Raw genomic sequence first — 24,111 nt, 5'->3', positions numbered from 1 at the left:
AACTTAGATTACTTTATCCATGCATGTTGACTGCCATTCAGCCCTTTGGAGAAGTACCAGTTCATCGAGACCAATGTTGATGTCTCGATCTCATGTCTCGAACTGGATTATGTCTCGAGAGATCTCATCTCTCGAACTCTGCTTATGTCAGACTTAGTTGATGTCTCGTAGACCCTTATTCCTCCAGTGCAGTCTCGTGCCTTCTTCTGATCTTACAACACGAGACTTCTAAGATGTTCAAAAAAGTTTACCTTAAGCTTAAATATTTTCCGAGTTGAGCTCAAGTTACCCGGTTGTATTTCGCTTTTAGTTTACTTGTCGAACTTACAAAACATTTCTATCTTTCGAGACTAAGAGGATTATGAATTACATTTGGTATCATCAAAACTTATTACAGTATGTTCCTAACACTAAATAACGAATTGAGTCCATTAATGCTAAATTACTTGAGAAGGTTGAGTCTATAAAGTTATTCTCCCATGGAAATTACCAATGAGAAGAGTACGAGGACATGAAGTAGGGCACCATTCAATAAATTGAACCGAGTCATGAGGTGAATCTGTAAAATTGTAAAAAAAATTCCAAAGCAGCCTATTAAATTGAGTTGTAAACTAACAACAAATATTGGAGTCACTGCAATATCAACATACTAAACACAAAAGAATCATTAATCATAACTTCAAACAAAGTTCATTTGAAGCCAATGGTAATAAAAACAAAGTAGCTATTTCAAGTTTATGGACCAATACATCAAGCCAAAACCCGTTTAACAATTTCTCATTACAGAATGTTCAATTCCAAAGCCAGTTATTTAATGAATGTTTTCATACAAGTAACTCTGAAGAACTGGAATCTTCTAATCTTCCATGTAAGTTAAGACCCCAAATAGTTAACCTGTGTATAAAAATTGATGGTTCATGAAGCTAACATCATCATCTAACTTGTTTATATATACGATTATACAAAATCTAATTTGGCAGTGGTAATGTAAGTTAAATACACAAGCATACTAAACCTGTTTAAAAAATTCATTTGAAAAAAAAAAAAACTTAAGGATCTATGTAAAATGCACTAAATATATACCTTGCAGACTTTAAGATATGAGCTGCCAAAAAATTTAATGTTGGTTGGGATATGTGAAGACATAATTTAGAAACTTTACAGTCCCCAATATGAAAAATTAACACATATATAAGAACATCACTCAATCAACAGAATTTAAATATGATTCTAAATTTTGTTCTCTAAGGTATACAAGATTTCGATGAAATGAAGAACCTGTCAAGTTCCACAGTCATTGGAAATAAGAGGAAGCTACCATACTCAGCTAGCCAAGGTTAGTGAACACTTTCCAGTATATACAAATTATATAACTGTTCTTCATTACACAAATCAGTTAGGGTAATTAGGTGAGCATAGAATTTCACAAAAATAAAATAAAATAAAATAAAATAACTCCACATATATTACATTCATGAATTCGGCATTCCATATATATTCATAGAACTGAAGTTTCACTGCCTTAGAAACCCTAACTACACATATATTCATAGAATTGAACTTCGACTGCCATAGAACAGAACTTCCACTTCCACTAAACACAAACTAAATCCAAAAGCCTTAATCCACAATGCATAGATAAGAATAAGAATTCACTAATTAAAAATCAAAATTAAAAAGCCCTAATGCAAACTTAGCTTTTTGTAGATCTACAAGCTTCGGATCTGGTAATCCCGTCATTCCTTCTCATTAACAACTTCTATATATATACACTTCTAGATTTAGTAAAAAATTAAATATGTTATATATTTAATTAATTTTATTTGTGGAAATAATTATATGATGGTTATTTAATTTTAGTATAAGGTTTTCTATGTTAATTTTATTATATGATGGTTATTTAATTTCGAAACTTTATCCACAACACGTCACGATGTTAGAGTTTAATTACTATACTACTTTTTTTTTTTTGTAGGAAATTTGTGTACTACACCAAAAAATAGTGGATCAAGTCCTTTACTGATATATGGTGTATTTCAAAAATCGTTGGCAACTCCTTTGTCTGTGTTGAATAACGGTTAGTATTTTTTTTTTTTTTTTGTAATTACACATTAAAAACTAACCGTATATAAGATCTAATTATATTTTTATTATTTTAGATGGAAATGTTGTTAATACGACTATTCGTAACACGGCGGAAGATTATATGATGGGCCAGACATTTGATAATCGTAATGATAAAGGCACTACATGCAACACTAATTACAAACAACTAACAGGTTAGTAGTCTTTTAATAAGTTAGCCAACTTACATTAAATTATTTACTTACCTATTATGTACATATACTATTTTTAGTGTAACTTTTACTTTTAAGATGCATTAAAATAAAATTACCTTCTTAGCAGGAAGTGAAAATTCAACGTATATTGGAACGATTACAGGTACTCCAAAAAATCGTTTCAATGTTACATTGGGATCCAAAAATTCTCTACCTTTGAGTGATATTACAAATTGTAAGTATATCAATGTAATAGTTGTTAATTATTTTTCCCCGGCAATTGGTGGTTTTAAATTTGTAGTTATCTATCGTACAATTATCAAACTACAGGTAACGGGACAATTCGAAGTAAGAAGATCAAAGGTTCATTGACGTTGACGGAAGTATCAACAATAGACAATAATGTGAATGCACATAAATGTATGTATTTAAATATTTTAGTTTATTAAACTTTAATTTCTAGGATATTCAAAATTCGGATTATTTCATTTCTTTTAAAGGGAGTGAGCGTAGCCAATCATACTCCTTGGGCATTTCTCGGCCAAATATTACTCAAGAATCAGATCCACAAGTTGTAATTTGTCGAGATTTAAGTCAAGATTTTGATGAAGTTATGGAGAGTGAAGTTCAATCTGGTAATTAATTGATGTTATCAAATTTCTTTTAATATAAATTAATATTTTTGTTTTTCAGTGTATCTTAACTTACAACGTATTCTTTTCAAACGGTATTGCAGTTCAATATGATGATTGTGGCGACCCTTCATATAGTTGTGAACATTGTTCGGCAACATTTTGGTATAATGAGCGTCTTAGTCAGTCTAGATTGAAATCATTGCCAAAATATTCAGTTTGTTGCGCACATGGGAAAATTAACCTTCCGCAGATGTCCACCCCACCGAAACAGTTGTATGATTTGTTCTTTAAGCACGGAGAGAAGAGGACGTGTTTCCTGAAAAACATTAGGTCATACAATAGTATGTTTAGTTTCACGTCTATGGGTGGTAAGATTGACCACTCAATTAATTGCGGCGGTGCCTCGCCAATTTTTCGCATCAACGGACAAAATTTTCATTCAATTGGTAGTTTGTTACCCACCGAAGGTAGTCAACCAAAATTTGCTCAATTGTACATACACGACACAGATAATGAAATTAATAACCGTATTTGTTCGGTAAGGTATGTAATTTTTTATTTACTACAAATGTAAATAATGTCATTTAAAGTTACTACTTTTAGTTATTTTTTTTGTTTATTTATTTTTTTGAGAATAGTTTTATTTTATTCTTTTAGTTATTTTAAATACAATAATTTTAAATGTTAATTGTAGGAAGAACAATGACAAAGATAGCATTCATGTTGAAGTTGTCTCTGATATTAAAAAAGTTTTGGACGAGAACAATGTGTTAGTACAATCCTTCCGCAATGCAAAGACACATATTCAAGCAAATCCACGGGTAGAAATCAAGATGAGACTAATTGACAAACGTAACAAAGATGCCCGAACATATAACCTCCCAACAGCGTCTGAGGTTGCAGCACTCATTTTAGGAGACTTGGAACCAACAATGGGTCAACGTGACATATTGGTCGAGACTAGATCTGGTCTCTTGAAAAGGATTAGTGAGTTGCACCCATCGTACTTACCGTTGCAATACCCACTCTTATTTCCATATGGAGAAGATGGTTATAGAGAGGATATACAGCGATGTAAAGATTCCAACAACAAATCTAACAGTAGGGTCCGCATAACAGCGAGGGAATTCTTCTCTTTTCGGATGCATGAACGACCCGGAGAGCTCTCGACTTTGTTATTTTCCAAAAGGTTGTTTCAACAGTTCTTGGTAGACGCTTACACCATGGTGGAAACTGGAAGGCTCATATACATAAGGAACAATCAAAAGTCATTAAGATGTGAAGCTTACAAAGGGTTGTCAGATGCACTAACCCGTGGTGAGATTGATCCTAGCACACAAGGGAAGCGTATTATTCTACCATCTAGCTTCACAGGCGGTGCTAAGTATATGGTTCAGAACTACCAGGATGCTATGGCCATATGTCGTTGGATAGGTTATCCAAATCTATTCATCACATTTACTTGCAATCCTAAGTGGCCAGAAATTGAACGGTACTTAGGTAAGCGTGATTTGAAAGCTGAAGACAGGCCCGATATTGTTTGCCGAATTTTTAAGATGAAGTTGGATGATCTAATAAAAGACCTTCGAACTGGAGAATTGTTTGGTACAGTTAGAGCAGGTGAAGTAATGCAAGTATATAAAAAATTCATTTAAATTTATTTTTTTAAATTACTAATATTTACATTTTTTTTGTAGTCATTTACACTATTGAGTTCCAAAAGCGTGGTCTACCGCATGCTCACATTCTACTCTTCTTAGCAAACAATGATCGGAATGCGGGGTGCAATTTTATTGACAAAATGATCGCAGCAGAAATACCAGATAAAGAAGTTGATCAAGAGTACTACAAATGTGTTGAAGAATTTATGGTCCATGGTCCTTGTGGAAATGTAAGAAAGCAATCTCCGTGTATGGTGAATGGAAGGTGTTCAAAGCATTTTCCAAAGAAGTTTGTTGACTCATCGACTTTTGATAAAGATGGTTACCCAATATATAGACGGAGAGATGATGGTAGGTAAGATGGTTACCCAATATATAGACGGAGAGATGATGGTAGGTTTGTTATGAAAAGTGGTATTAGACGGAGAGATGATGGTAGGTTTGTTATGAAAAGTGGTATTCAATTGAGAGATGATGGTAGGTTTGTTATGAAAAGTGGTATTCAATTGGACAATAGATTTGTTGTACCACACAATAGGTATATTCAATTGGACAATAGATTTGTTGTACCACACAATAGGTATTTGCTGCTTAAATATAGGGCTCATATGAATGTGGAATGGTGTAATCAATCAAGATCAATCAAATATTTATTCAAATATGTTAATAATCAATCAAGATCAATCAAATATTTATTCAAATATGTTAATAAAGGGAATGACAGGGTCACAGCTGAGTTCTATAAAAGTACCTCTGACAGTAATAGGAATGAAGTCATTGATGAGATTAACATGTATTACGACTGTAGGTACATATCAGCTTGTGAGGCTACTTGGCGGCTATTTAGCTTTGAGGTACAGTTTAGAACTCCAGCGGTGGAGAGATTGAGCTTTCACCTACCAGACTGCCAAACAATAATTTTTGAAGATGACGACCCAGTTGACAACGTATTGATGAGGGAGACAATTGGTCAAAGTATGTTTAATGGTTGGTTTGAAGCAAACAAAAGGTTTCCCGAGGCTAAGTTATTGACTTATATTGAGATGCCAACTAAATTTGTTTGGAAAAAGGATATTCGAGAATGGAGTCCAAGAAAGAAAGGTTTTGTCATAGGTCGTATTTTCTATGTACCACCGGGTACGGGGGAGTTGTACTACTTGAGATGCCTTCTAAACATAGTTCGCGGGCCTACAAGCTTTGAGGAAATTCGGTTTTTTAATGGTATACAATATACTTCATTTAGAGATGCATGTTATGCCCGTGGTCTATTGGATGATGATAAGGAGTATATTGATGCCATTAAAGAAGCAAGTGATTGGTCATCTGCTCATTCTATGAGAAAACTTTTTGTGACATTGTTGACATCAAATTCATTTAATAGGCCTGAAATTGTTTGGAAGGAGGTGTTGGATTACCTGTCTGAAGATGTGCAATACAATCAACGCATATTCTTATCAATTCCAGGTAAGCGTTCAATAAGTATTTATTTTAAGCACATCTCTTTCATTCGTAAATAATAATTTAAATATATTAATTATTGCTATATCATTACAGATTTAGTTTTAACAAATGAGGAGAAAGAGAATCTCTAATAGAGTTAGAAAAATTGTTGCAAGTATACAACAAATCATTAAAAGACTTCCCTCCCATGCCCACACCACGAGCTGCTTCTACAAGGTTAAATGGAAATCGTTTGTTGTTTGAAGAGCTGTCATATGATCGTGTAGTTCTTGCAGATGAAAGCGATAGGTTTGTTAGCCAACTCACTGAAGAGCAACGTGGTGTTTACGATACAATAATTGGAGACGTGTCATCTAACAAAGGTGGATTGTTTTTTGTTTATGGTTATGGAGGAACAAGGAAAACATTCTTATGGAAGACCCTATCTGCCACATTGTGATCTCAAGGTGAAATTGTTATCAATGTAGCTTCAAGTGGAATTGCTTCACTATTGTTGCCAGGTGGCAGGACGGCACACTCAAGGTTTGCTATACTAATTAACATTAATGAGGACTCCACCTGCAATATTAAACCCGATAGCGACCTTGCTGAGTTGATTTCAAAGGCAAAGTTAATCATTTGGGATGAAGCTCCAATGATGCACAAACACTACTTTGAGGCACTAGACAGAACTATGCGAGACTTGCTTCGTTTCACCAATCCTGCAAGTGAGAGATATACGTTTGGTGGTAAGACTGTAGTACTTGGTGGTGATTTTAGGCAGATTTTACCAGTTATACCGAAAGGCTCTAGGCAAGATATTGTTTCTTCAACCATCAATTCATCATACTTATGGGAAAGTTGTACGATTCTAAGGTTGACAAAAAATCTACGTTTGGAAAATATGGAAAATGCTGAAGAAAAACAACAAGTAGAACAATTTTCAAAGTGGATAGCTTCTATTGGGGATGGTACAGCAGGTGCATCTAACGAAGATTGTCCAGAGGTTGTGATTCCAAATGAGATGTTGTTGTCATCAAATGGCGACCCAATTGCCACTATTGTTGAAAGTACATTTCCCATGTTCCAAAATGGTTCATGTGATAACAGTTTTCTTGAGAGTAGGGCAATTTTGGCACCAACATTGGATGTTGTGAACGCTATTAATGATTACATGAGTAGCATGCACGAAGCTGAGAGTCGAACATATCTTAGTTGTGATTCTGTATGTAAAACGGATAATGGTAGTGGAGTTCTTGCAGATGTTCACACACCTGAGTTTCTTAATGGCCTTAAGGCATCAGGTATACCAAACCATTCTTTGACATTGAAGGTTGGTTCACCGGTGATGTTGTTAAGAAACATTGATCACTCTCTCGGCTTATGTAATGGCACTAAACTGGTTGTAACAAGACTTTCTGAGCATGTAATTGAAGCTAAGATAATGTCAGGCAGTCATTCTGGTACAAGGGTGTTGGTCCCTAGGTTGAGTATGACGCCTTCAGATCCAAGATTGCCATTTAAGTTTAGTAGAAGACAATTTCCTTTGATGCTTTCATATGCTATGACCATTAACAAGAGTCAAGGTCAAACACTATCTCATATGGGTCTGTTATTAAAGAAACTGGTGTTTGTGCATGGTCAATTGTATGTTGCTGCTTCAAGAGTTAGTAATCCAACTGGGCTCAAGATTTTACTTTGTAGTGAGTTAGAAAGTTGTTGTAAGAAAACAACTAATGTTGTTTACAAAGAAGTTTTCAATAATTTGTAATTTAGATTTATATGAACTCTTTAAAACCAATTTAACATTCTACTTTATAACTATATTGTTCAAATTTTTTATTTCTCCGAACAAAATTTCTCCTAATATAATCGTATATTGGAATTCTACTATAGCAATTCAATTATTTAGTACTTTGTTAGCATCCTTATATACAAAAACAAATCATTATAATTATATAACATTGAAGACAACGAAATATCGATAACTCATTTAATTATAACATTTATTTTTATACTTCACATTCCGTGCATCGCACGAGTGAAATACTAGTAATAATAATTCTTTCAATAATAATAATAATAATAATTTCAAAAATTTAAAAAAAAAAAAAAAAAAAAAAGACAAAGAATTTAGAGGAGGGGCAAAATGGTCTTTACACCCATATAATTGCCCCTCCTCTCCACCGAATTACAATTCATGGGGGGTACCCCATGAATTGTAATTCACCATTTAGAGGGAATTGCAATTCCGCGGAATTGCAATTCCCTCCAACCAAACACTGTAATTGTCGAATTCATTGAATTTCAATTCAATGAATTACAACTCCCACCAAATTACACCCAACCAAACAACCCCTAGAGTCTACTACGTGGACTCGCATTTTATACTCTCTCACTTTTACTTTCTAACGTGGTAAGATATGATATGTTATCTTCATCCTGTGGGTCCCAAGAAACATATCAACATCAAATTTTTGTGTGAAGGAGTAAAAGTAGGAAGTCGAACTTAGGAGTCCATGTAGTATTTTTCAATCCTTTATTATTATATACTAGTTTTTCACTCGCATTGCGCGCGAATGAGATAATGTCCAAAGTTTATTATTAAATCATCTCTAAGTAGTTAATATGATTGGATTCAAACTATTTTTTAAAAAAAAATTTTCCCATGTTATTAACATAATACTTGGTAAATAAATATATAACATCATTTTTTAGTATAACTTTGATATTTAATTACAAGATAGTGTAAAAAAAACAATGAACAATGTAGTCAATATAATTAATTAATAAATTTGAAGGTAAAGAATCTTTGCATTGTAGAAAATATAGAGAATATAACTAATGAAATTATATCTCTTTTTAAATTTTTTGATAATGAATATTTGTTTTTGAATAAAGTCATTGTAGACATCGAATTATAAATTAAAGAAATGCATATGTATTATTTTTTTGTTGAAATTTGTTGATAATGAATATTTGTTTTTGAATAAAGGCATTGTCAACATTGAATTATAAATTAAAGAAATGCATATGTATTATTTTTTTGTTGTAACTACTAATTTATTTAATTTAATAAGATTAATAGAGTGGGTACTTACTTTTGAATAATATACTCTAATATATTCGTAGTATATGTTCAATAATTATGCCAACTTTGATTGAAATGGGGTTCGAACCTAAGACCTTACTTATATAAATTAATGGGTAAGTTAAAAGTTAACGGAATATTAACCAGTAAGTTGGTGATTTAAGCACTTATATTAACCAATCTTTTAAGTATAAGGACAAAACTCCTAATTATGCACTAAGTTGGTGATTTAAGCACTTAAGATGATATATGATCAATTCCGTTAAACAGTAACATGCATATATTTTTGCTTGTTTTATGTTCCATGCTACTTTTAATTATTTCAATTCATGTTTTACATTTATTTTTATAATGTGTAAAATTTAAGACATATAATACTCTTTAATTAACAATTACCTATCTTAACATTACAAGCAAATAGACAAAAATATATACGACGGTACATAGTTACGTTAATAATGATATTGGTCCATTGTGATTGAAGATTAATTAACTCTTTTTTTTTTTAAAGCCAACACAAAGAAGAAATATATTAATGAATAATTTAACTATTCTTATTTAATTTAATTAAAAATCAAAAGTGAAATTAAGGTTTAAGATCGAGTTATGGAAATTTAAAATTGATAGGCTAGGTCTCAACCCTAAAATTCAAAATATATTAACATTATTTACCAAAATTTAAAATAAATTAACAATAATTCGAAATAATAATAATACCTAAAACACACAATAATTTCTAAAATTAAAAACATATTAGCATTAATTACCACAATTTGAAATAAATTAACAATAACTCGAAATATGATAATATTAATTCCTAAAACACACAATAATTTCTAAAAGTCAAAATATATTAACATTAACTATCAAAATTTGAAATTAATTAACAATAATTCGAAATATATAACCAAAAACATCAAATAATTTCTAAATTTTGAAATGTATTAATAAATAATCCAAATATAATTATTTTCAACTATAATAATTAAAAAATTAAAAAATAAATAAAAATTAAAAAATTACCTGTTGGCAGCGGCGAAGACCTCCTAGCGGTGCGGCAGCGCGGAGGAGCTCCCAGCGGTGCGGCCTACAGCGATGGAGGACCTCCCAGCGAACGGCTTGCAGCGACTGCTGCGGATGAGCGACGGAGGAGGTCAGGCGTGTTGCAGCGACTCCAGGCGGTGGATGGCGGCGGCCGTGCTTCGCGGCGATGGGCTGTCGACGGCAGTGGAGGTGTGCGACGGCGATGGAGTTGTGCGACGGCGGTGGAAGTGAGCGACAACAGTGGTGGTTTGCGTGGAGGCGTTGAAATTTTGGGTAAATATGGTCTAAAATTGGGGGTATACGGCTTTATTAAAAACCCTATAACGTCGGTTATTTATAGTAATCGACGTTGTAGGTTCGAAAATATAATTTGGCGCGATACGACGTCGGCTAAACTCCTAGCCGACGTCGTATCTCGCCCTGGGGCTGATTTAATATGTGATACGACGTCGGCTAATCTCCTAGCTAACGTCGTATCGAGGTGGGACTGATTTCACAAGCGATACGACGTCGGCTAATCACCTAGCTGACGTCGTATCGCGACAACGTCTTAATTTAAGCCTTTAACGTCGGTTATTAGTTAATAACCGACGTTAAAGAGTTTTTATTTATTTTTAATTAATTAACGAACCTTTAACGTCGGGTAATTATTTAGCCGACGTTTAATAGCCGACATTGTATGTGATTTCTGTAGTAGTGTCTATATTCACAGTTTTTGAACTCTATGTTCACAACTTTTGAGCTCTATATTCATAATTTTTGAATTATATATTCACAATTACATAACTCTATGTTTACAATTTCATAACTCTATATTCAATAGTATAACACAATTTTTGAATTTATATAAAAAAATTGTGAATATAAGTTCAAAAATTGTGAATATTAAGTAATGCAATTTTGCATATTGAGATTTAAAATTGTGGATATATAATTCTACAATTGTGAACATAGAATTATAAAATTGTAAAAATAGAGTTTTTAAATTGTGAACATGGATCCGGGTCCATAGCATAATTTGTCATGTAGTAGATTATGGCTTATTATTCCAAATGTAACAAAGATTCTCAATATGAGGTAGTACATTCTTATTCCTAGGCTTTAAACCCAAAATATATATAAATAGACTCCATACATATAGAATAGAGAGTCAATTTTTACTACTCACAAATAATTTTAAACAACACAGTATATATTCTCTCTCTATTTTTCGATTTCTTATATTCTCGTTATTCTAACAATTGTATTGATCAGACCACTGGCCCCCCACAATGGGGGCAGTGGGGTAGCTGACTCCCCCAGCCCATATATATAGTATGTATACAAAATATACCAAAACTTAAATAAAGAGTAATTTGGCTTAGATGGTAAGGCTTCACCATTGTCATACAATATGGAATGGTTTATTGTTCGAAACTTGTTACATGAATTTGTTTTTGTGTTCAAATTCTTTAAGTGAAATGGTCTATTGTTCGAACCCTGTCACATAAATTTTGTTTTCAAATTCTTTAAGTGAAATGGTCTATTGTTCGACCCTGTCACGTAAATTTTGTTTTCAAATTCTTTATTCTTTAAGTGAAATTACTTTTGTTTTCAAATTATTTAAATGAAATTTTGTGTGATTTATAATGTGTTTCCATTCAAACTATTTTATCTAATTAATTATGTTTTATATTTTATTTTAAATATTTTTTATCTTGATGTATTTTAGTTTTTCATCTCTAGTTAACAATATATATGATTTGGTCTCTAAGTGTTTCATTTTTTTTTTCAAATGAAGCAATTCTACACCGATTTTAAAATATGAGAGAGCGTAGACTCGTACAGGAATATTATCCCGTAGTTTATCATAAATCTTGTATTGTAATTTATAATGTATTTTGTATTTGAACAATCTTATTCGTATTTGATATTTTTTTATTTGAACAATTTTGAATTCATTTTATCTTTACTTCTTCGCCCCCACTCAATTTAAATTCTGGTTCCGCCACTGGATCAGACGTAGACTATTCATAAATGATTTTTACTAGGCAATGATTTTCTCACCCTCTTTTCATTTATAATGTTTTGCCGTTTTGGATTTGATTTATGTTAATGAATTTTTCTTTCTATCTTTATAAAAAGATAGGAAAAGAAAAAAAGATATATGAAATATATATTGGGTGATGATTAGCGAAAAGTTCCAGGTACATTGTAGATTCTCATACAGGGTTCCAAGGTACTTCAAAATATAGAGCATTGATGACAGGTGTCTGCCATTTTCGTCGTTTTTCATACCGAAGTACCAAAACCAACACGCAAGCTCTACACGTAGCCAGTGTCCACAAAAAATTACAGTATTATTTTTGGCACAACCTTATCCATAAACTTGATATTTCTATTAAGGATTTAAAAAATTGTATAGTATTGATTTTTTTGAGTTAAGAATTTATTTTGGTGTCAAAAACATGGGAGAAAAATTATATATATTTTTCAGATAATTTATTATAGTGAGATCAGAAATTCTTTAGATTAAATTTTTCACTTTATACCTGAAGTTATTATTGGCGTTACATTTTTTATTTTTTCATGCTTTCGTCTTTGAGCTATACTAAAATTGTAAATTTTGTTTCTAATGTTTTATTAATAATGTAACAAAAAGTGTAACATTAATAATAATTAAGTAAATATGATCAACACTTAGAAAAGATGAATTCTACAATTATCTTATAACTTAGGGATAAAAATGTTATTTTCTTGTACAAACAGTTATTTAAAAAGTATTTCGCAATTAAATTTATTATAGTGAGATCAGAAACTCTCTAGATTGGATCAAAGTTGAGACTAAAATGTATTTTGTCTGTATATGGTGCACCGGGGAAGGTGAACTCCTGTAGTCACTTCACATGCATTCTTTGCATTTGGTGAGTAACATGCACCCAACTTTCACCCATCACATTAATTGATTCTCACATTGTTTATGGGAAAACGACAGAACAGTCGGTGGTGGGGTTGGGTTTCCGTTGGAATGTAATGGTTGGGTCAAAATTGCCGGCAAAATGATGCCCCACATTTGCCTCACTAATAATTACACCTTGATGTTACTTGATTGTTACTGTTGAGCATATAATATATAAATATAAATGTACAATTCAACTACCAGTTTAAACTTTTAGTTGAAATAGAGCACATACTTCAATTTGATATTAGAACCAATTAAATGTCAAAGGTCATGGGTTTGAATCTCCGCGTCACCCAATAAAAAAGATACTACCGTGTTTGTCGTTAGAAAATGCACCATTAGGTACGCATCACCAAAAAACACACCATTAGGACAGTGCTAAGAAATGCACCATTAGGAACAGGGGAGTTATGGTGTATTTTCATTGTGGTGCATTTTCTAACATTGAGTGGTGTATATTTGTATACATAAGGTGTGAACCGCATCGACTTCACGGGAAGGCATGATCACATATATATATATATATAAAGAACTAGAGGATGTTTGGTAGCTTGAAAAGTTCAAACTTTATTGAAGGTGAGAAAATTATTTTCTTGTTTGGTATAATATTTGATTTAGTAAAGTTTGGATCAATAAAAATGCAATTACATGATATCAAGGGCAGTAAATTCTACCTCTGGAGTAATTAAGATTCTTTTTTTCTATGTGATGGGAAATCAACCAAATTTATTTAATTACGTATTTATCATTTTTGATGTCATGTTAAAAGTTTCTCATAAATATAAAAAATTTATCTCTTTCAAGTTTCACCATTACGGAAGATAAGCAACACTATTTATTTAAAAAATTTTACATACATATACCTAGTCAATATTCTTGACTATAGTTTTGTATCTCAAATATAATCCTCATGCAAGTTTATTCTTTTTTATTGCATTTATTATATTTTGATAGAATTTTCATGTCTTGTTCGTAATCTGATTCATTGTATCCATGTACGTGTGTGTATATATATATATAAATTGTCAATTATTTATTATATATTTTTTTAATATTTGTATATAGTAAGGATATATTAGAGGTTTAAGAAAAAAAAATCATATAAAGTTTAAACAAACCAAACAACTTAATTAATTTTCTAAATAATTTATTTTCTTATATTTTCAGAGTAACAATAAACATAATAATTAATTTTCAGTCCAAAGTTATTTCTATCAATTACATTCTTTGAAATATACTGATGTAAAAGTACCAAAATCGGCGGTTTTTTCTTTGACATAATGGTATATATTTTTCTGTTGACTTATGTTTTCCTTTTAAAATTTAACTTTTTATATTTTATAGCCCTTTTAATGTTATATATATATATATATATATATATATATATATATATATAGGCGCACTCAGGTAAGATGGGATACACTGGAGACAAATGAAAAATCAACCTCTATGGTTCCATTTGTCCAAGACTAACGGATCATATATAATTTTTTTTTTTAATTATGATGGCATTTTTTTAAACAAATCAAACTTTGATGCAAGTAATATGTATTAAAAATGCAAGTAATTGGTGATAGTCCGCAAGTAAAAAAGTAATATCAATTAAAAGTGTAACAATTTTTACTTAATAGCGCAAGTAATTTACATTTTCACATTGGTGCACCTAATGATAATGTTGTGTGCACTTAATATTGTTGCACTTTGAATACATTTTAATTGCACTTAGGTGTAGTCTATGAAACTATTACTTGCACTTTTAACACAATTTACTTGTACTTTAAAAGTTTTAATTATTTTTAAAAAAGCTACTGCGATTCTCATTCCTCTTCTGGACATGTGATTCTCACCTGATCTGTCTCGTGTATACATATATATATATATATATATATAATCATACGTCATTAATAAAATGAAACGCATGGAGAATTCTTCAGTTGGACTAAGAATTAAAGTTAAAAGGATTTTATTATGAGACGATTTTACATATAAGCATGTAGACGTGCAAACGGTCTCTTAAAGGCTAAAATAAAATTAAAGCAAATCGTCTCCTGAGGTGATTATAGGCACCATTATTGTGGCGACGGGGAAATATCAAGCACAATAGCCGGGTAAAATAATTTTCTCACAAGCGGCAGCTGCTGGACAATCCCGACAGTCTTCGTCAGTTTCACACTTCCCACAACCAAGGATTGGCTTGCGCTTCTTCGTTTCCGATGGCAGAACTGCACAAAACCACTTTGCGCTTAATCAAGATAGTACACCAGGGCGACCACACGTTTAACTCACTTGTTCAGTAAATAGTAATTAAAAAAAATGATCAAGATTCAAAACAAGACAATAACAGTGCGAGAATTATGTTTAAAATGGACAGATTTCTTATGCGCATGGCATTAGCATTTGGTCATGTTTAATGAGAAAGTAAGTTATCGTGATTTACATTCTCTCACATGTCATTTTTTGTCGGACTGAAATTTAGAGGCCCTTGGGTTGGAGATTCAATCTTTAGAGGTAATAATATAGCCCACAATCGGTATAATCCAAACTAAAATGACTAAAGATACAACTTGTAATCATAATATCACGAATTCGAATTTCAGCCTTCTTAATAGACAATTTATACTAATTTACCTCATTGTGATCCTTTGTCAACTAAAGTCACTAGACAAAATTACACCGTGCACACTCTTATGTAGTGACTATAAATTTCTCTTTTCATCCTGAGATAATGGAAAATACGATATGTACTCCCACTTCTTACTTTCAACTTCTACTCTTCTCACAAATCCTTGATATAGACACTTTTTCTGGATCACATGATAAAAATATCTTATCCTTAATCCTTATTTGCCAACATCATGGAGTAAAAGTGAAAAAGTATAATTTAGAAGCACATGTAGTAAAACTCTTTCAAGATAGTCCACAATCATATTCATATCTTATCATATCAGATTACTTTTTTTTTTTTTTTTAAAGGTGAATAAAACAGAAACTAAAATTAGAATTAAGCAAGCAAGAATTACCCAGAGTGGAACCAAATCCAACACAATGACCCATTTCAGATCCAGACATTTTGTTGATGCAAAAGTTGCCAGAGTAAACACTGTTGGCTTTGCAGTCATCATGAGTCTTGCAAAGTTGACCAGTCATGAACAACTGCTGCTTGTTTGGTCCTACAGATATTTGTGCCATCAAACTTGATGGCAACACTGCAACATGTATAAAGCTCACTTAGCTTATTATTATTGTTGGGGCAAAATTATGTATTATAAATACATATACTACATATGCAACTATGCATGTGTATGCCTTTGTACTACAGAGAGAGAAAGAGGGAGAGATAAAGAGAAGCAGAGAGTGAAAGAGAGAGAGAGAGAGAGAGGAGAGAACTGACAAGATGCAACCATGAAAAGCACTAGGAAGCAAGCTGGCTTCATTGAAACTCTGTCCATCTCTTGTTGTTTACCTTGAATCTAACAAGTACTGTGTAGCTATGAATCATTTGCAGACTGTAATATATATAGAGGGAGCCAGAATAAACAATTATACAGCCATAATAAACAATTATACAATTATATATGGGAAAATGACACTTCTCTTTCCTGAATTATATGCTTATAGATAGGGTTTTTTGTCTTTGAATTATTCACCTATATCTAGGTAAGCCACTTCAATTATTTTAAAAATAGTGATTTTTTTCCATTTTAAGTTGAATGGAAATTGCCAAGCATGTATCTTGTGCTCAGATGGCATGTAGTGATTCTCCCATTTGGGAGGTCATGAGATCTGAACAGATACTACAATGTAATAGGGCTAGTTGTATTAAAAAAAAAAAAAAAGTTCAATGGAAATTTGTACCCTTAAAAATAAGGGCAAAATAAGTTTTAAGGGAAATTAAAGTAGATATTTGTCAAATATCTTGTGGTTTAGTGACACCCGATTGCACCTCACATGGGAGGGGGTGGGTTTGAGTCTCAATGGATACGATATTGGCTCTTTGTGTTTCATTTGATTGAGAAAGTAGTTATAAACAGATACTACGTGTAGTACATTGTAAAGAATCAATAGTACTCAAAAAGTAGATATTTTATTTATTTTTTTTCTTCAAATTATTGACTATATGTGGTAATCATAATAAATAACGTAAAAATAAATAAATAAATAAAAACAGATATCATTTGTAAATATTATAATTATAATTTTAAATTAATGCTAGTAACATAATTAAGACTTAAATACAAATAATTCATTAGTACCCACAGAAAGTTCTCTCTACTCCAAAATCATACAAATATGTACATTGTCAAATAAACATCTAACAGAATTAAAATGATGTTTTAGTATTGTTATAATGAACCTATTATATGTATAAAATGAACTTGAATAGCAGAGCTCATACACACATGTATATTGTCAAATGAGTGTGTTTCAAAATTAAAATACTCCTTAATACTTTAATGTTGTTATAATGAATATATTATATGTATAAAATAAAACTGGATAGCATAGATGACATGAAGTGTAATTAAAATGATATGTCAGTGTTACTATAATGAAATTAGTGTGTAAAATGAAACTAAAACAAAGCACGTAGTCCATGGTGCTAGGGATTACCGTGGTTAATTCGAACTTAATCAGACACTTTAGAATTGAAACGGTACGAATGATTCCGATTCCAATTTATTAAAATAAAAAATCAGAATGGCTGGTTCTGGTTCGGTTTCGATCAAAAAAATATAAAAATAAATAGAAAAGCAGAGCCTAGCCTGATACAAAGGTTCAAGCCTTCAATTTAGTCTCCTCGGCTCCTCCGGGATCGCAAATTGTCACTCCAAGGTATGTTATACACTAGCAGTTAGCACACTATCATCTTCAATTCTTATAATATGGACCAAGATTTATAATACATTCTGAACCCAGATACAAAAATTGTGTACTTTCAATTAACACATTCTGTACATACAGTTAATAGTTTCTGTACATGTAAACAAACAACTTGATAATTGTTGACACATAATATAATAGCTACATGTACATACAAAAATTGTTGCTGTACCCCTGATACTACAAACTGACATTGTGATTGTTTTTACTAATGTTTTTGCGATTGTTCAAGAAGCTATGAAGCTCAAAGTCAAAAACCCAATGTTTCAATTCCCTGTGGTGTCTATGATGATAGCATAATTTGTTTTGTGGATATGGGTTTTAAATAGTAATATTAATTAACAATCTATGTTTTTTTAAGTACTATTGACTCCGTTACAATGTAATATATGTTCATACATACTTTCTCAACCCACTGAAGCACAAAGAGTCAACGTCCCACTGGGAATCGAACCTGTGACCTGGGATAGCCACAGTTATGCCGATTAACAATCTATGTTAAGTAACTAAGAGCCTATGTTAAGTAACTAAGAGCTCTTTGATTCCTATCTAATCAAGCATGTTTTGAATTCTTGACACAGGTAGAGAGCTCTATTTATATTGGGGACATGCTAGTGACAATGTCCCCCTTGTGATCAATTTCCCAACTAATAAAGCTCCCTTATAACCCCATCATACATAAGTAGTTCATATAAACCTATAATCTCACATTTGTATTGAGTAGAGTATAATGACTAGTAGAATTGAGAGGCTAACTAGTTCTTATTCTTCAATTTAATTGGGGAGAATGGTAAAATTGACTTTAAAGGACAATGATGTGTGGGGGAAATAGAAGAGAGGTAAAGGAAAATTTAAAAAAAAAAAAAAAAATTTGAAATAATAATAAATAATCATTAGCGCATGAACAAAGAAAACTATAAACACTCTTTTGAATATGCACAACTGCGGATTCAACGCTAGCTTACACGACAAAAATGGTAACCGGTAGCCATGATGCTAAAAAAAAAAAAGAAAATTTTCAACTTTCAAATACTCGCAGTTTCTTCACATTGTCAACTTCATAGGTCCTGTTTGGTAAATAATCAGCTTATCAACTAATTTTGACTTATTTGACCAGTTGTTTGGTTAATAAGCTTTTTGTAACTTCAAAATACTAAAATTCAAAAAGCTACTCAAAGCAGCCTTTTCAATTAGCTTTTTGAAAAAAGAAATTATACCAAACAGCTATCAGTTAACAGCTAATCTATAAAACAACCTTCTACAATCAGCTAATGTTATAACTAATCATACCTTCTAACCCAATCAGGCAATCAGCTAACCTAATCTGACAGCCATTTACCAAAGAGGGTCATAGTCTTTAGATGACAATAGCTAATGTTATTAACTAATCATACCTTCTAACCAATCAGGCAACCATTTACTAAACTGGGTCATAGTCTTCATATGTTATTAAATACGCTTCTGTTTCAAGTGGTACTTTCAGCCAGCCATCTCTGTATCACAACTTGCACTAATCGATGCAAAAATATGGTCGATTTGTAGAGGAGAATGTCGAACTGCGTACTAGAACAGAACCTTGGAGTAAGTATCAGCAAAGGCACGTGAACGATTGGGTTTGCCAAGGTATTGCAAATCCAGTTTCCCATCTACCAAAACTAATCTTACAAAAAAACGCAGAAGGTCTCCGGAGCGTAGTCCAGTCTTTTGGATAAATTCTCCATTCAAGCATCCAAATATAACAGGAGGATCATCAGATGTCGCCAATCTCCCATCATCCAATAGCTCCAAAACCACCTGTTGTTGACTTGGAATTTCTCCTTTATTATCAGTATCAATCACATACTGGCTACAATTTGTGTCCTTCCAAACCAATGAAAGTGGTGTATTCCCTGTTTGATAGTCTGCTTGCTTATTGTAGAAAAGCAGCCCATCCTTGACATATGGAACTGGGCCTGTATAAGCAGAATGAAGTCCTTCCTGGACACAATCATAGACTGGAATGCTACTAAATCTATATCTATGGTACGTTGAGGGAGCGTCACAAGCCCCTGTCTCGGCAAGTTTAGTGTTCAACCAGTAGAATCTGAACTCAGCAGTGCAGTGATATAACGAAAACCCGGCCCAACAAATCATGTCAGTCACATAATATGTTTGATCTAAGTCATGAAATACACAATCAAGAATGGCGCCGCTTGGTAAAGCAGAAGGAAAGCGATGCAAGAGAGAGCCATTTCGTAGCCTACTGATAGTTGTCCCATTTGAAGACATAACAAAACATCGTTTTCCAGCAGGCCTCGCGAATACGTACCAGTCAGTACTCAGGTTATGAGGAACATCGATCATCCACTCAGGAAGCATAAGCTGCTTAGCGAACCAGCGGCGAGCTTCGGCTCCTCTGATTCTCGAGAGCTGACCAGCTCTGAGATCGATAATCGGGTTCAGTTTCCTCGGCTCCGGGTTCAAGCTCGTGGTGCTCGGATTGAATGGAGAGTATGGTGGAGGCTAAACGGCGCGCTTGCAGCTGAGCATCGCGGCGGTTCTGTTCCTGACGGAGAAGAGATTGCTCGCGGCGTCGTTGTTGGTCGGAGATCGCCGGACGCTTCAACGGACGGCGAATATCGTGTTGCCCCATCGTTGACGGAGTTCAAGGTATCCGGTTCCGGGATAGATGACAAGAATTCGGAAGGGCAATTGGCACACTATAGGATTAGGGTTTAGGGGTGTATTCAATCATGACTTGGTTTTTAATGACTTTTATCAACTTTAAAAGTTTGGTGGTATTCAATTTATATTTTTAAAAACTCTTTAATTATCGGTATTGGATTCAGACTTTTCAAAACTCTTTAAAAGTATACTGGTATTCAATTAAGATTTTTATAAAGTTTTTAAAAGTCTACCCGTATTCAAAAAGTTATTAACTTTCATAGACTCTGTCAAAATAGGAATTTTGTAGACTTTTTCTTCATTAATATAAATAGATGAAATCCAACCCTCTAACCCCAAACTTTTCAAGATTCTGTACAAACTTTTTTTTCCTCTATCTAGACAAACTTTTTCATCAATTTTACGGTACACTTCAAATCTTTCATAACTTTTTTATCAATTTTACGGTACACTTCAAATCTTTCATAACTTTTTCATCAATTTTACGGTACACTTCAAATCTTTCATATACTTTCCTACGAAAAAATATTATTTGATGATATTTAGAAGAAATATTTTTTCTGCGAACAACCGCAAGAATTTCTTATTGCTGATCGCAGCAGCAAGCAGATGCTATTGCGAGTAGCAGCTTGCTGCGGTGAGACGCAATTTTTTTATGTGAAGCTTTCTGCAACCCCATGTATATTGTCAAATGAGCGTGTTTCATAATTAAAATAATACTTTAGTGTTGTTATAACGAATCTATTATGTGTATGTATAAAATAAAACTGAATAGCATAGACGACATGAAGTGTAATTAAAATAATATGTCAATGTTACTATAATAAAATTAGTGTGTGAAATAAAACTAAAACAAAGCACATAGTCCATGTTGCTAGGGGTTACCATGGTTCAATTCGAACTTAATTAGACACTTTAGAACTAAAACGGTATGAATGGTTCCGATTTCAATTTATTAAAATCAGAATGGCTGGTTTTGGTCAAGTTTCATCAAAAAAAATATAAATAAATAGAAAAGTAGGGCCTAGCCTGACACAAAGGTTCAAGCCTTCAATTTCGTCAAGAACTCCGAGTTTTACTCTTACGGGGCGTTTGGTTAGAAGGAAAAAAAAATTAGGGAGGAAAGCAATTGTACTTTGGTGGGATGAGAATAAGGTGAAAATAAAGTATGAATTCAAATTAGAGTGTTTGCTATGCATGAATAGGATTACAGGGGAATTAAAAGGAAATAAGTGATACAATGACTGAAATGCCCTTAAGTAATAATCTATACTATATATAAAAGTAAAATACTCCTATTTCATTTCCCGCCCAAACTTTTGTAGTCAATTAAGTAAATATTTTATTGGTCAAATAATTAATAAAATTTATTTGGTAAGAAAATGTAAAATAAAAATTAACTAATATCTATTCATTGGTAATTTTTGTTTCTGTATTCACGTATCAATACTATTGATAAAAGTAAAAATCATCGCCTCAGCACAAACTATATTATTAATTAATTGGTAAAAGAATTAATAATGCTTAATTGGTAACAAAATTTTATATACCAAATTCTGAGAATAATTAAACCATTATAATTGTGTAAAGAGTTAATTCCAGCAATGGTCCTCCGACTATGTTGATTTTCCAAAATTAGTTCTCGACTTTTAATTTGGACAATTTAAGTCACTTGACTTTCAAATTTTTTCCAATGTTGGTCCTTTAGTCAAATTCTTGTTAAGTTGATATCAAATGAATGGGTAAAATTGTCCGTTCACATGTATAGTGAATTATTGCTCGTATTTCTCCTGTCCTATACGCTATATATATGAATATAATTTCAGTCGAAGTCTCTTCGACTGAGATTAATGGCTTCGATTGAGACTTCGACTGGGATTATATTCATATATACAGCGTATAGGACATGAGAAATACGGGTAATAATACAATAAACATGTGAACAGACAATTTTACCCCTTCATTTGACATCAACTCAACCAAAATTTGACGAAAGGACCAACATTGGAAAGAATTTAAAAGTCAAGGGACTTAAATTGTCCAAATTAAAAGTCGAGGACTAATTTTGAAAAATCAATATAGTCGGAGGACCATTGCTGGAATTAACTCTTGTGTAAATAATAGAAACAAATTATGTGTAATTTTATAAGAAAAAATAATTTATTAATTATTATTTACACCAATAATAATAATTCGAATATTTATCTATACTTCTATATCTATACTACTATTAATGAAAATAAAATTATCCTTTGTGAAATTCCCGTCCAAACAATAGTAAAAATATAAAATGAAAAAGAAAAACTGATATTACTAATTGATTGAAAATATAAAAAGATCATAATCTATATACTATCTATAAAAGTAAAAATCCACATATTTAATTTTCCAGCCCAAACTTTTGTAGTCAACTAATTAAATATTTTATTGGTCAATTAATTAAAAAGATCCTAATGAAAAAGGAAACGGAAATGAGGTAAATAGGAAAAGTTAAAGGATATTACTAATTGATTGAAAATTATTAAAAAACTTTTATAAAAAAATTAATTACACATTCCTTTTGAAAACTTTAAAAAAACTTAATTAAACATGGGTTGTTAGGTTTTTTTATAATAATTAAAATTAATTCATTCAAATATGGAGGATGAAGTAAAAACTAAATGAGATATGGTGAAAATAAATATACTTAAGGCATAAAATATAATTACACATATATTAGTGCAATTGACTAATAATAATTACATAATAATTATTATGGCAATTAAGCTAAATGTTGGTCGTTGAATTTATTTTTATAATAATTAGAATTAAATTATTTCTCATTTTTTCCATATTTATTTTAGTAATAATATAATTACATAAGTAATATTACATATCGATATTTTTAAGATAATTGTAGACAAACAAGTCATATATTATTCAATTAATTGAGTAATATTTTTGCACTAATCTTATAATAAAATAAATGTACACTTTCAATATTAGAATTTTTTATAATTTCATTTTTATTTTTATTATCTAAATATATAATTACAAATTCATCTGTCTATCGCACGGGTAATTGGACAATTGTTTGCTTTAATTCAAGCAAGAAAAACATCAGAAAACATAATCGATCCAACCAATTTCATCAATTGCGTTATATAATATTCGATGATATAATTTATATAATTGTATATCGATCTAAATATTGTTAAATATTATAAAAAATCCATTCTGTGCAATGCACGGGCGAAAATACTAGTAATGATGATGATGGTGATGATGATGAGGAGGATGAGGAGGAGAATTTGTCAAAACATCTTCAAAATCTTTTTTTTTTTTTTTGCAAGGGTATTTTCAAAAAAATGGTATTAAAAAAAATAGACAGTATTTTCAAAAAAATGTATTAAAAACAAAGTGTTTTATAAAAAAAATAAAAAATAAAAATAAAAATAAAAAGACAAAGGGTATTATTCGAGGGGTAAAATTGTCT

General features: G+C 31.7%; 2 protein-coding genes and 1 pseudogene across 2 annotated transcripts; 1 reads left to right on the top strand and 2 right to left on the bottom strand.

Annotated features, from left to right (window-relative positions):
• The first annotated feature begins 1,269 nt into the window (after positions 1 to 1,269).
• LOC116020351 lies at positions 1,270 to 10,641 on the top strand. Its single transcript, XM_031260829.1, has 10 exons — positions 1,270 to 1,336; positions 2,160 to 2,279; positions 2,780 to 2,914; positions 3,016 to 3,076; positions 3,609 to 4,534; positions 4,612 to 4,926; positions 5,290 to 6,039; positions 6,282 to 6,398; positions 6,483 to 7,662; positions 10,140 to 10,641. The coding sequence occupies exons 1-10, from the start codon at positions 1,270 to 1,272 to the stop codon at positions 10,639 to 10,641; spliced, it is 4,173 nt and encodes a 1,390-aa protein (XP_031116689.1).
• A 4,384-nt stretch (positions 10,642 to 15,025) lies between these two features.
• Positions 15,026 to 16,630, bottom strand: LOC116019268. The gene is made up of 3 exons (XM_031259417.1): positions 16,483 to 16,630; positions 16,112 to 16,297; positions 15,026 to 15,313 (listed from the first exon to the last, which is right to left on the bottom strand). The coding sequence occupies exons 1-3, from the start codon at positions 16,538 to 16,540 to the stop codon at positions 15,183 to 15,185; spliced, it is 375 nt and encodes a 124-aa protein (XP_031115277.1). The 5' UTR covers positions 16,541 to 16,630; the 3' UTR covers positions 15,026 to 15,182.
• Positions 16,631 to 18,987: 2,357 nt separating this feature from the next.
• Positions 18,988 to 20,663, bottom strand: LOC116019431 (annotated as a pseudogene).
• Between the last annotated feature and the right edge of the window lie 3,448 nt (positions 20,664 to 24,111).

The sequence above is a fragment of the Ipomoea triloba genome, chromosome 5, assembly GCF_003576645.1.
Source record: "Ipomoea triloba cultivar NCNSP0323 chromosome 5, ASM357664v1".
NCBI classification, from domain to species: Eukaryota; Viridiplantae; Streptophyta; class Magnoliopsida; order Solanales; family Convolvulaceae; genus Ipomoea; species Ipomoea triloba.
This window is presented reverse-complemented; position numbering and strand designations above follow the sequence as displayed.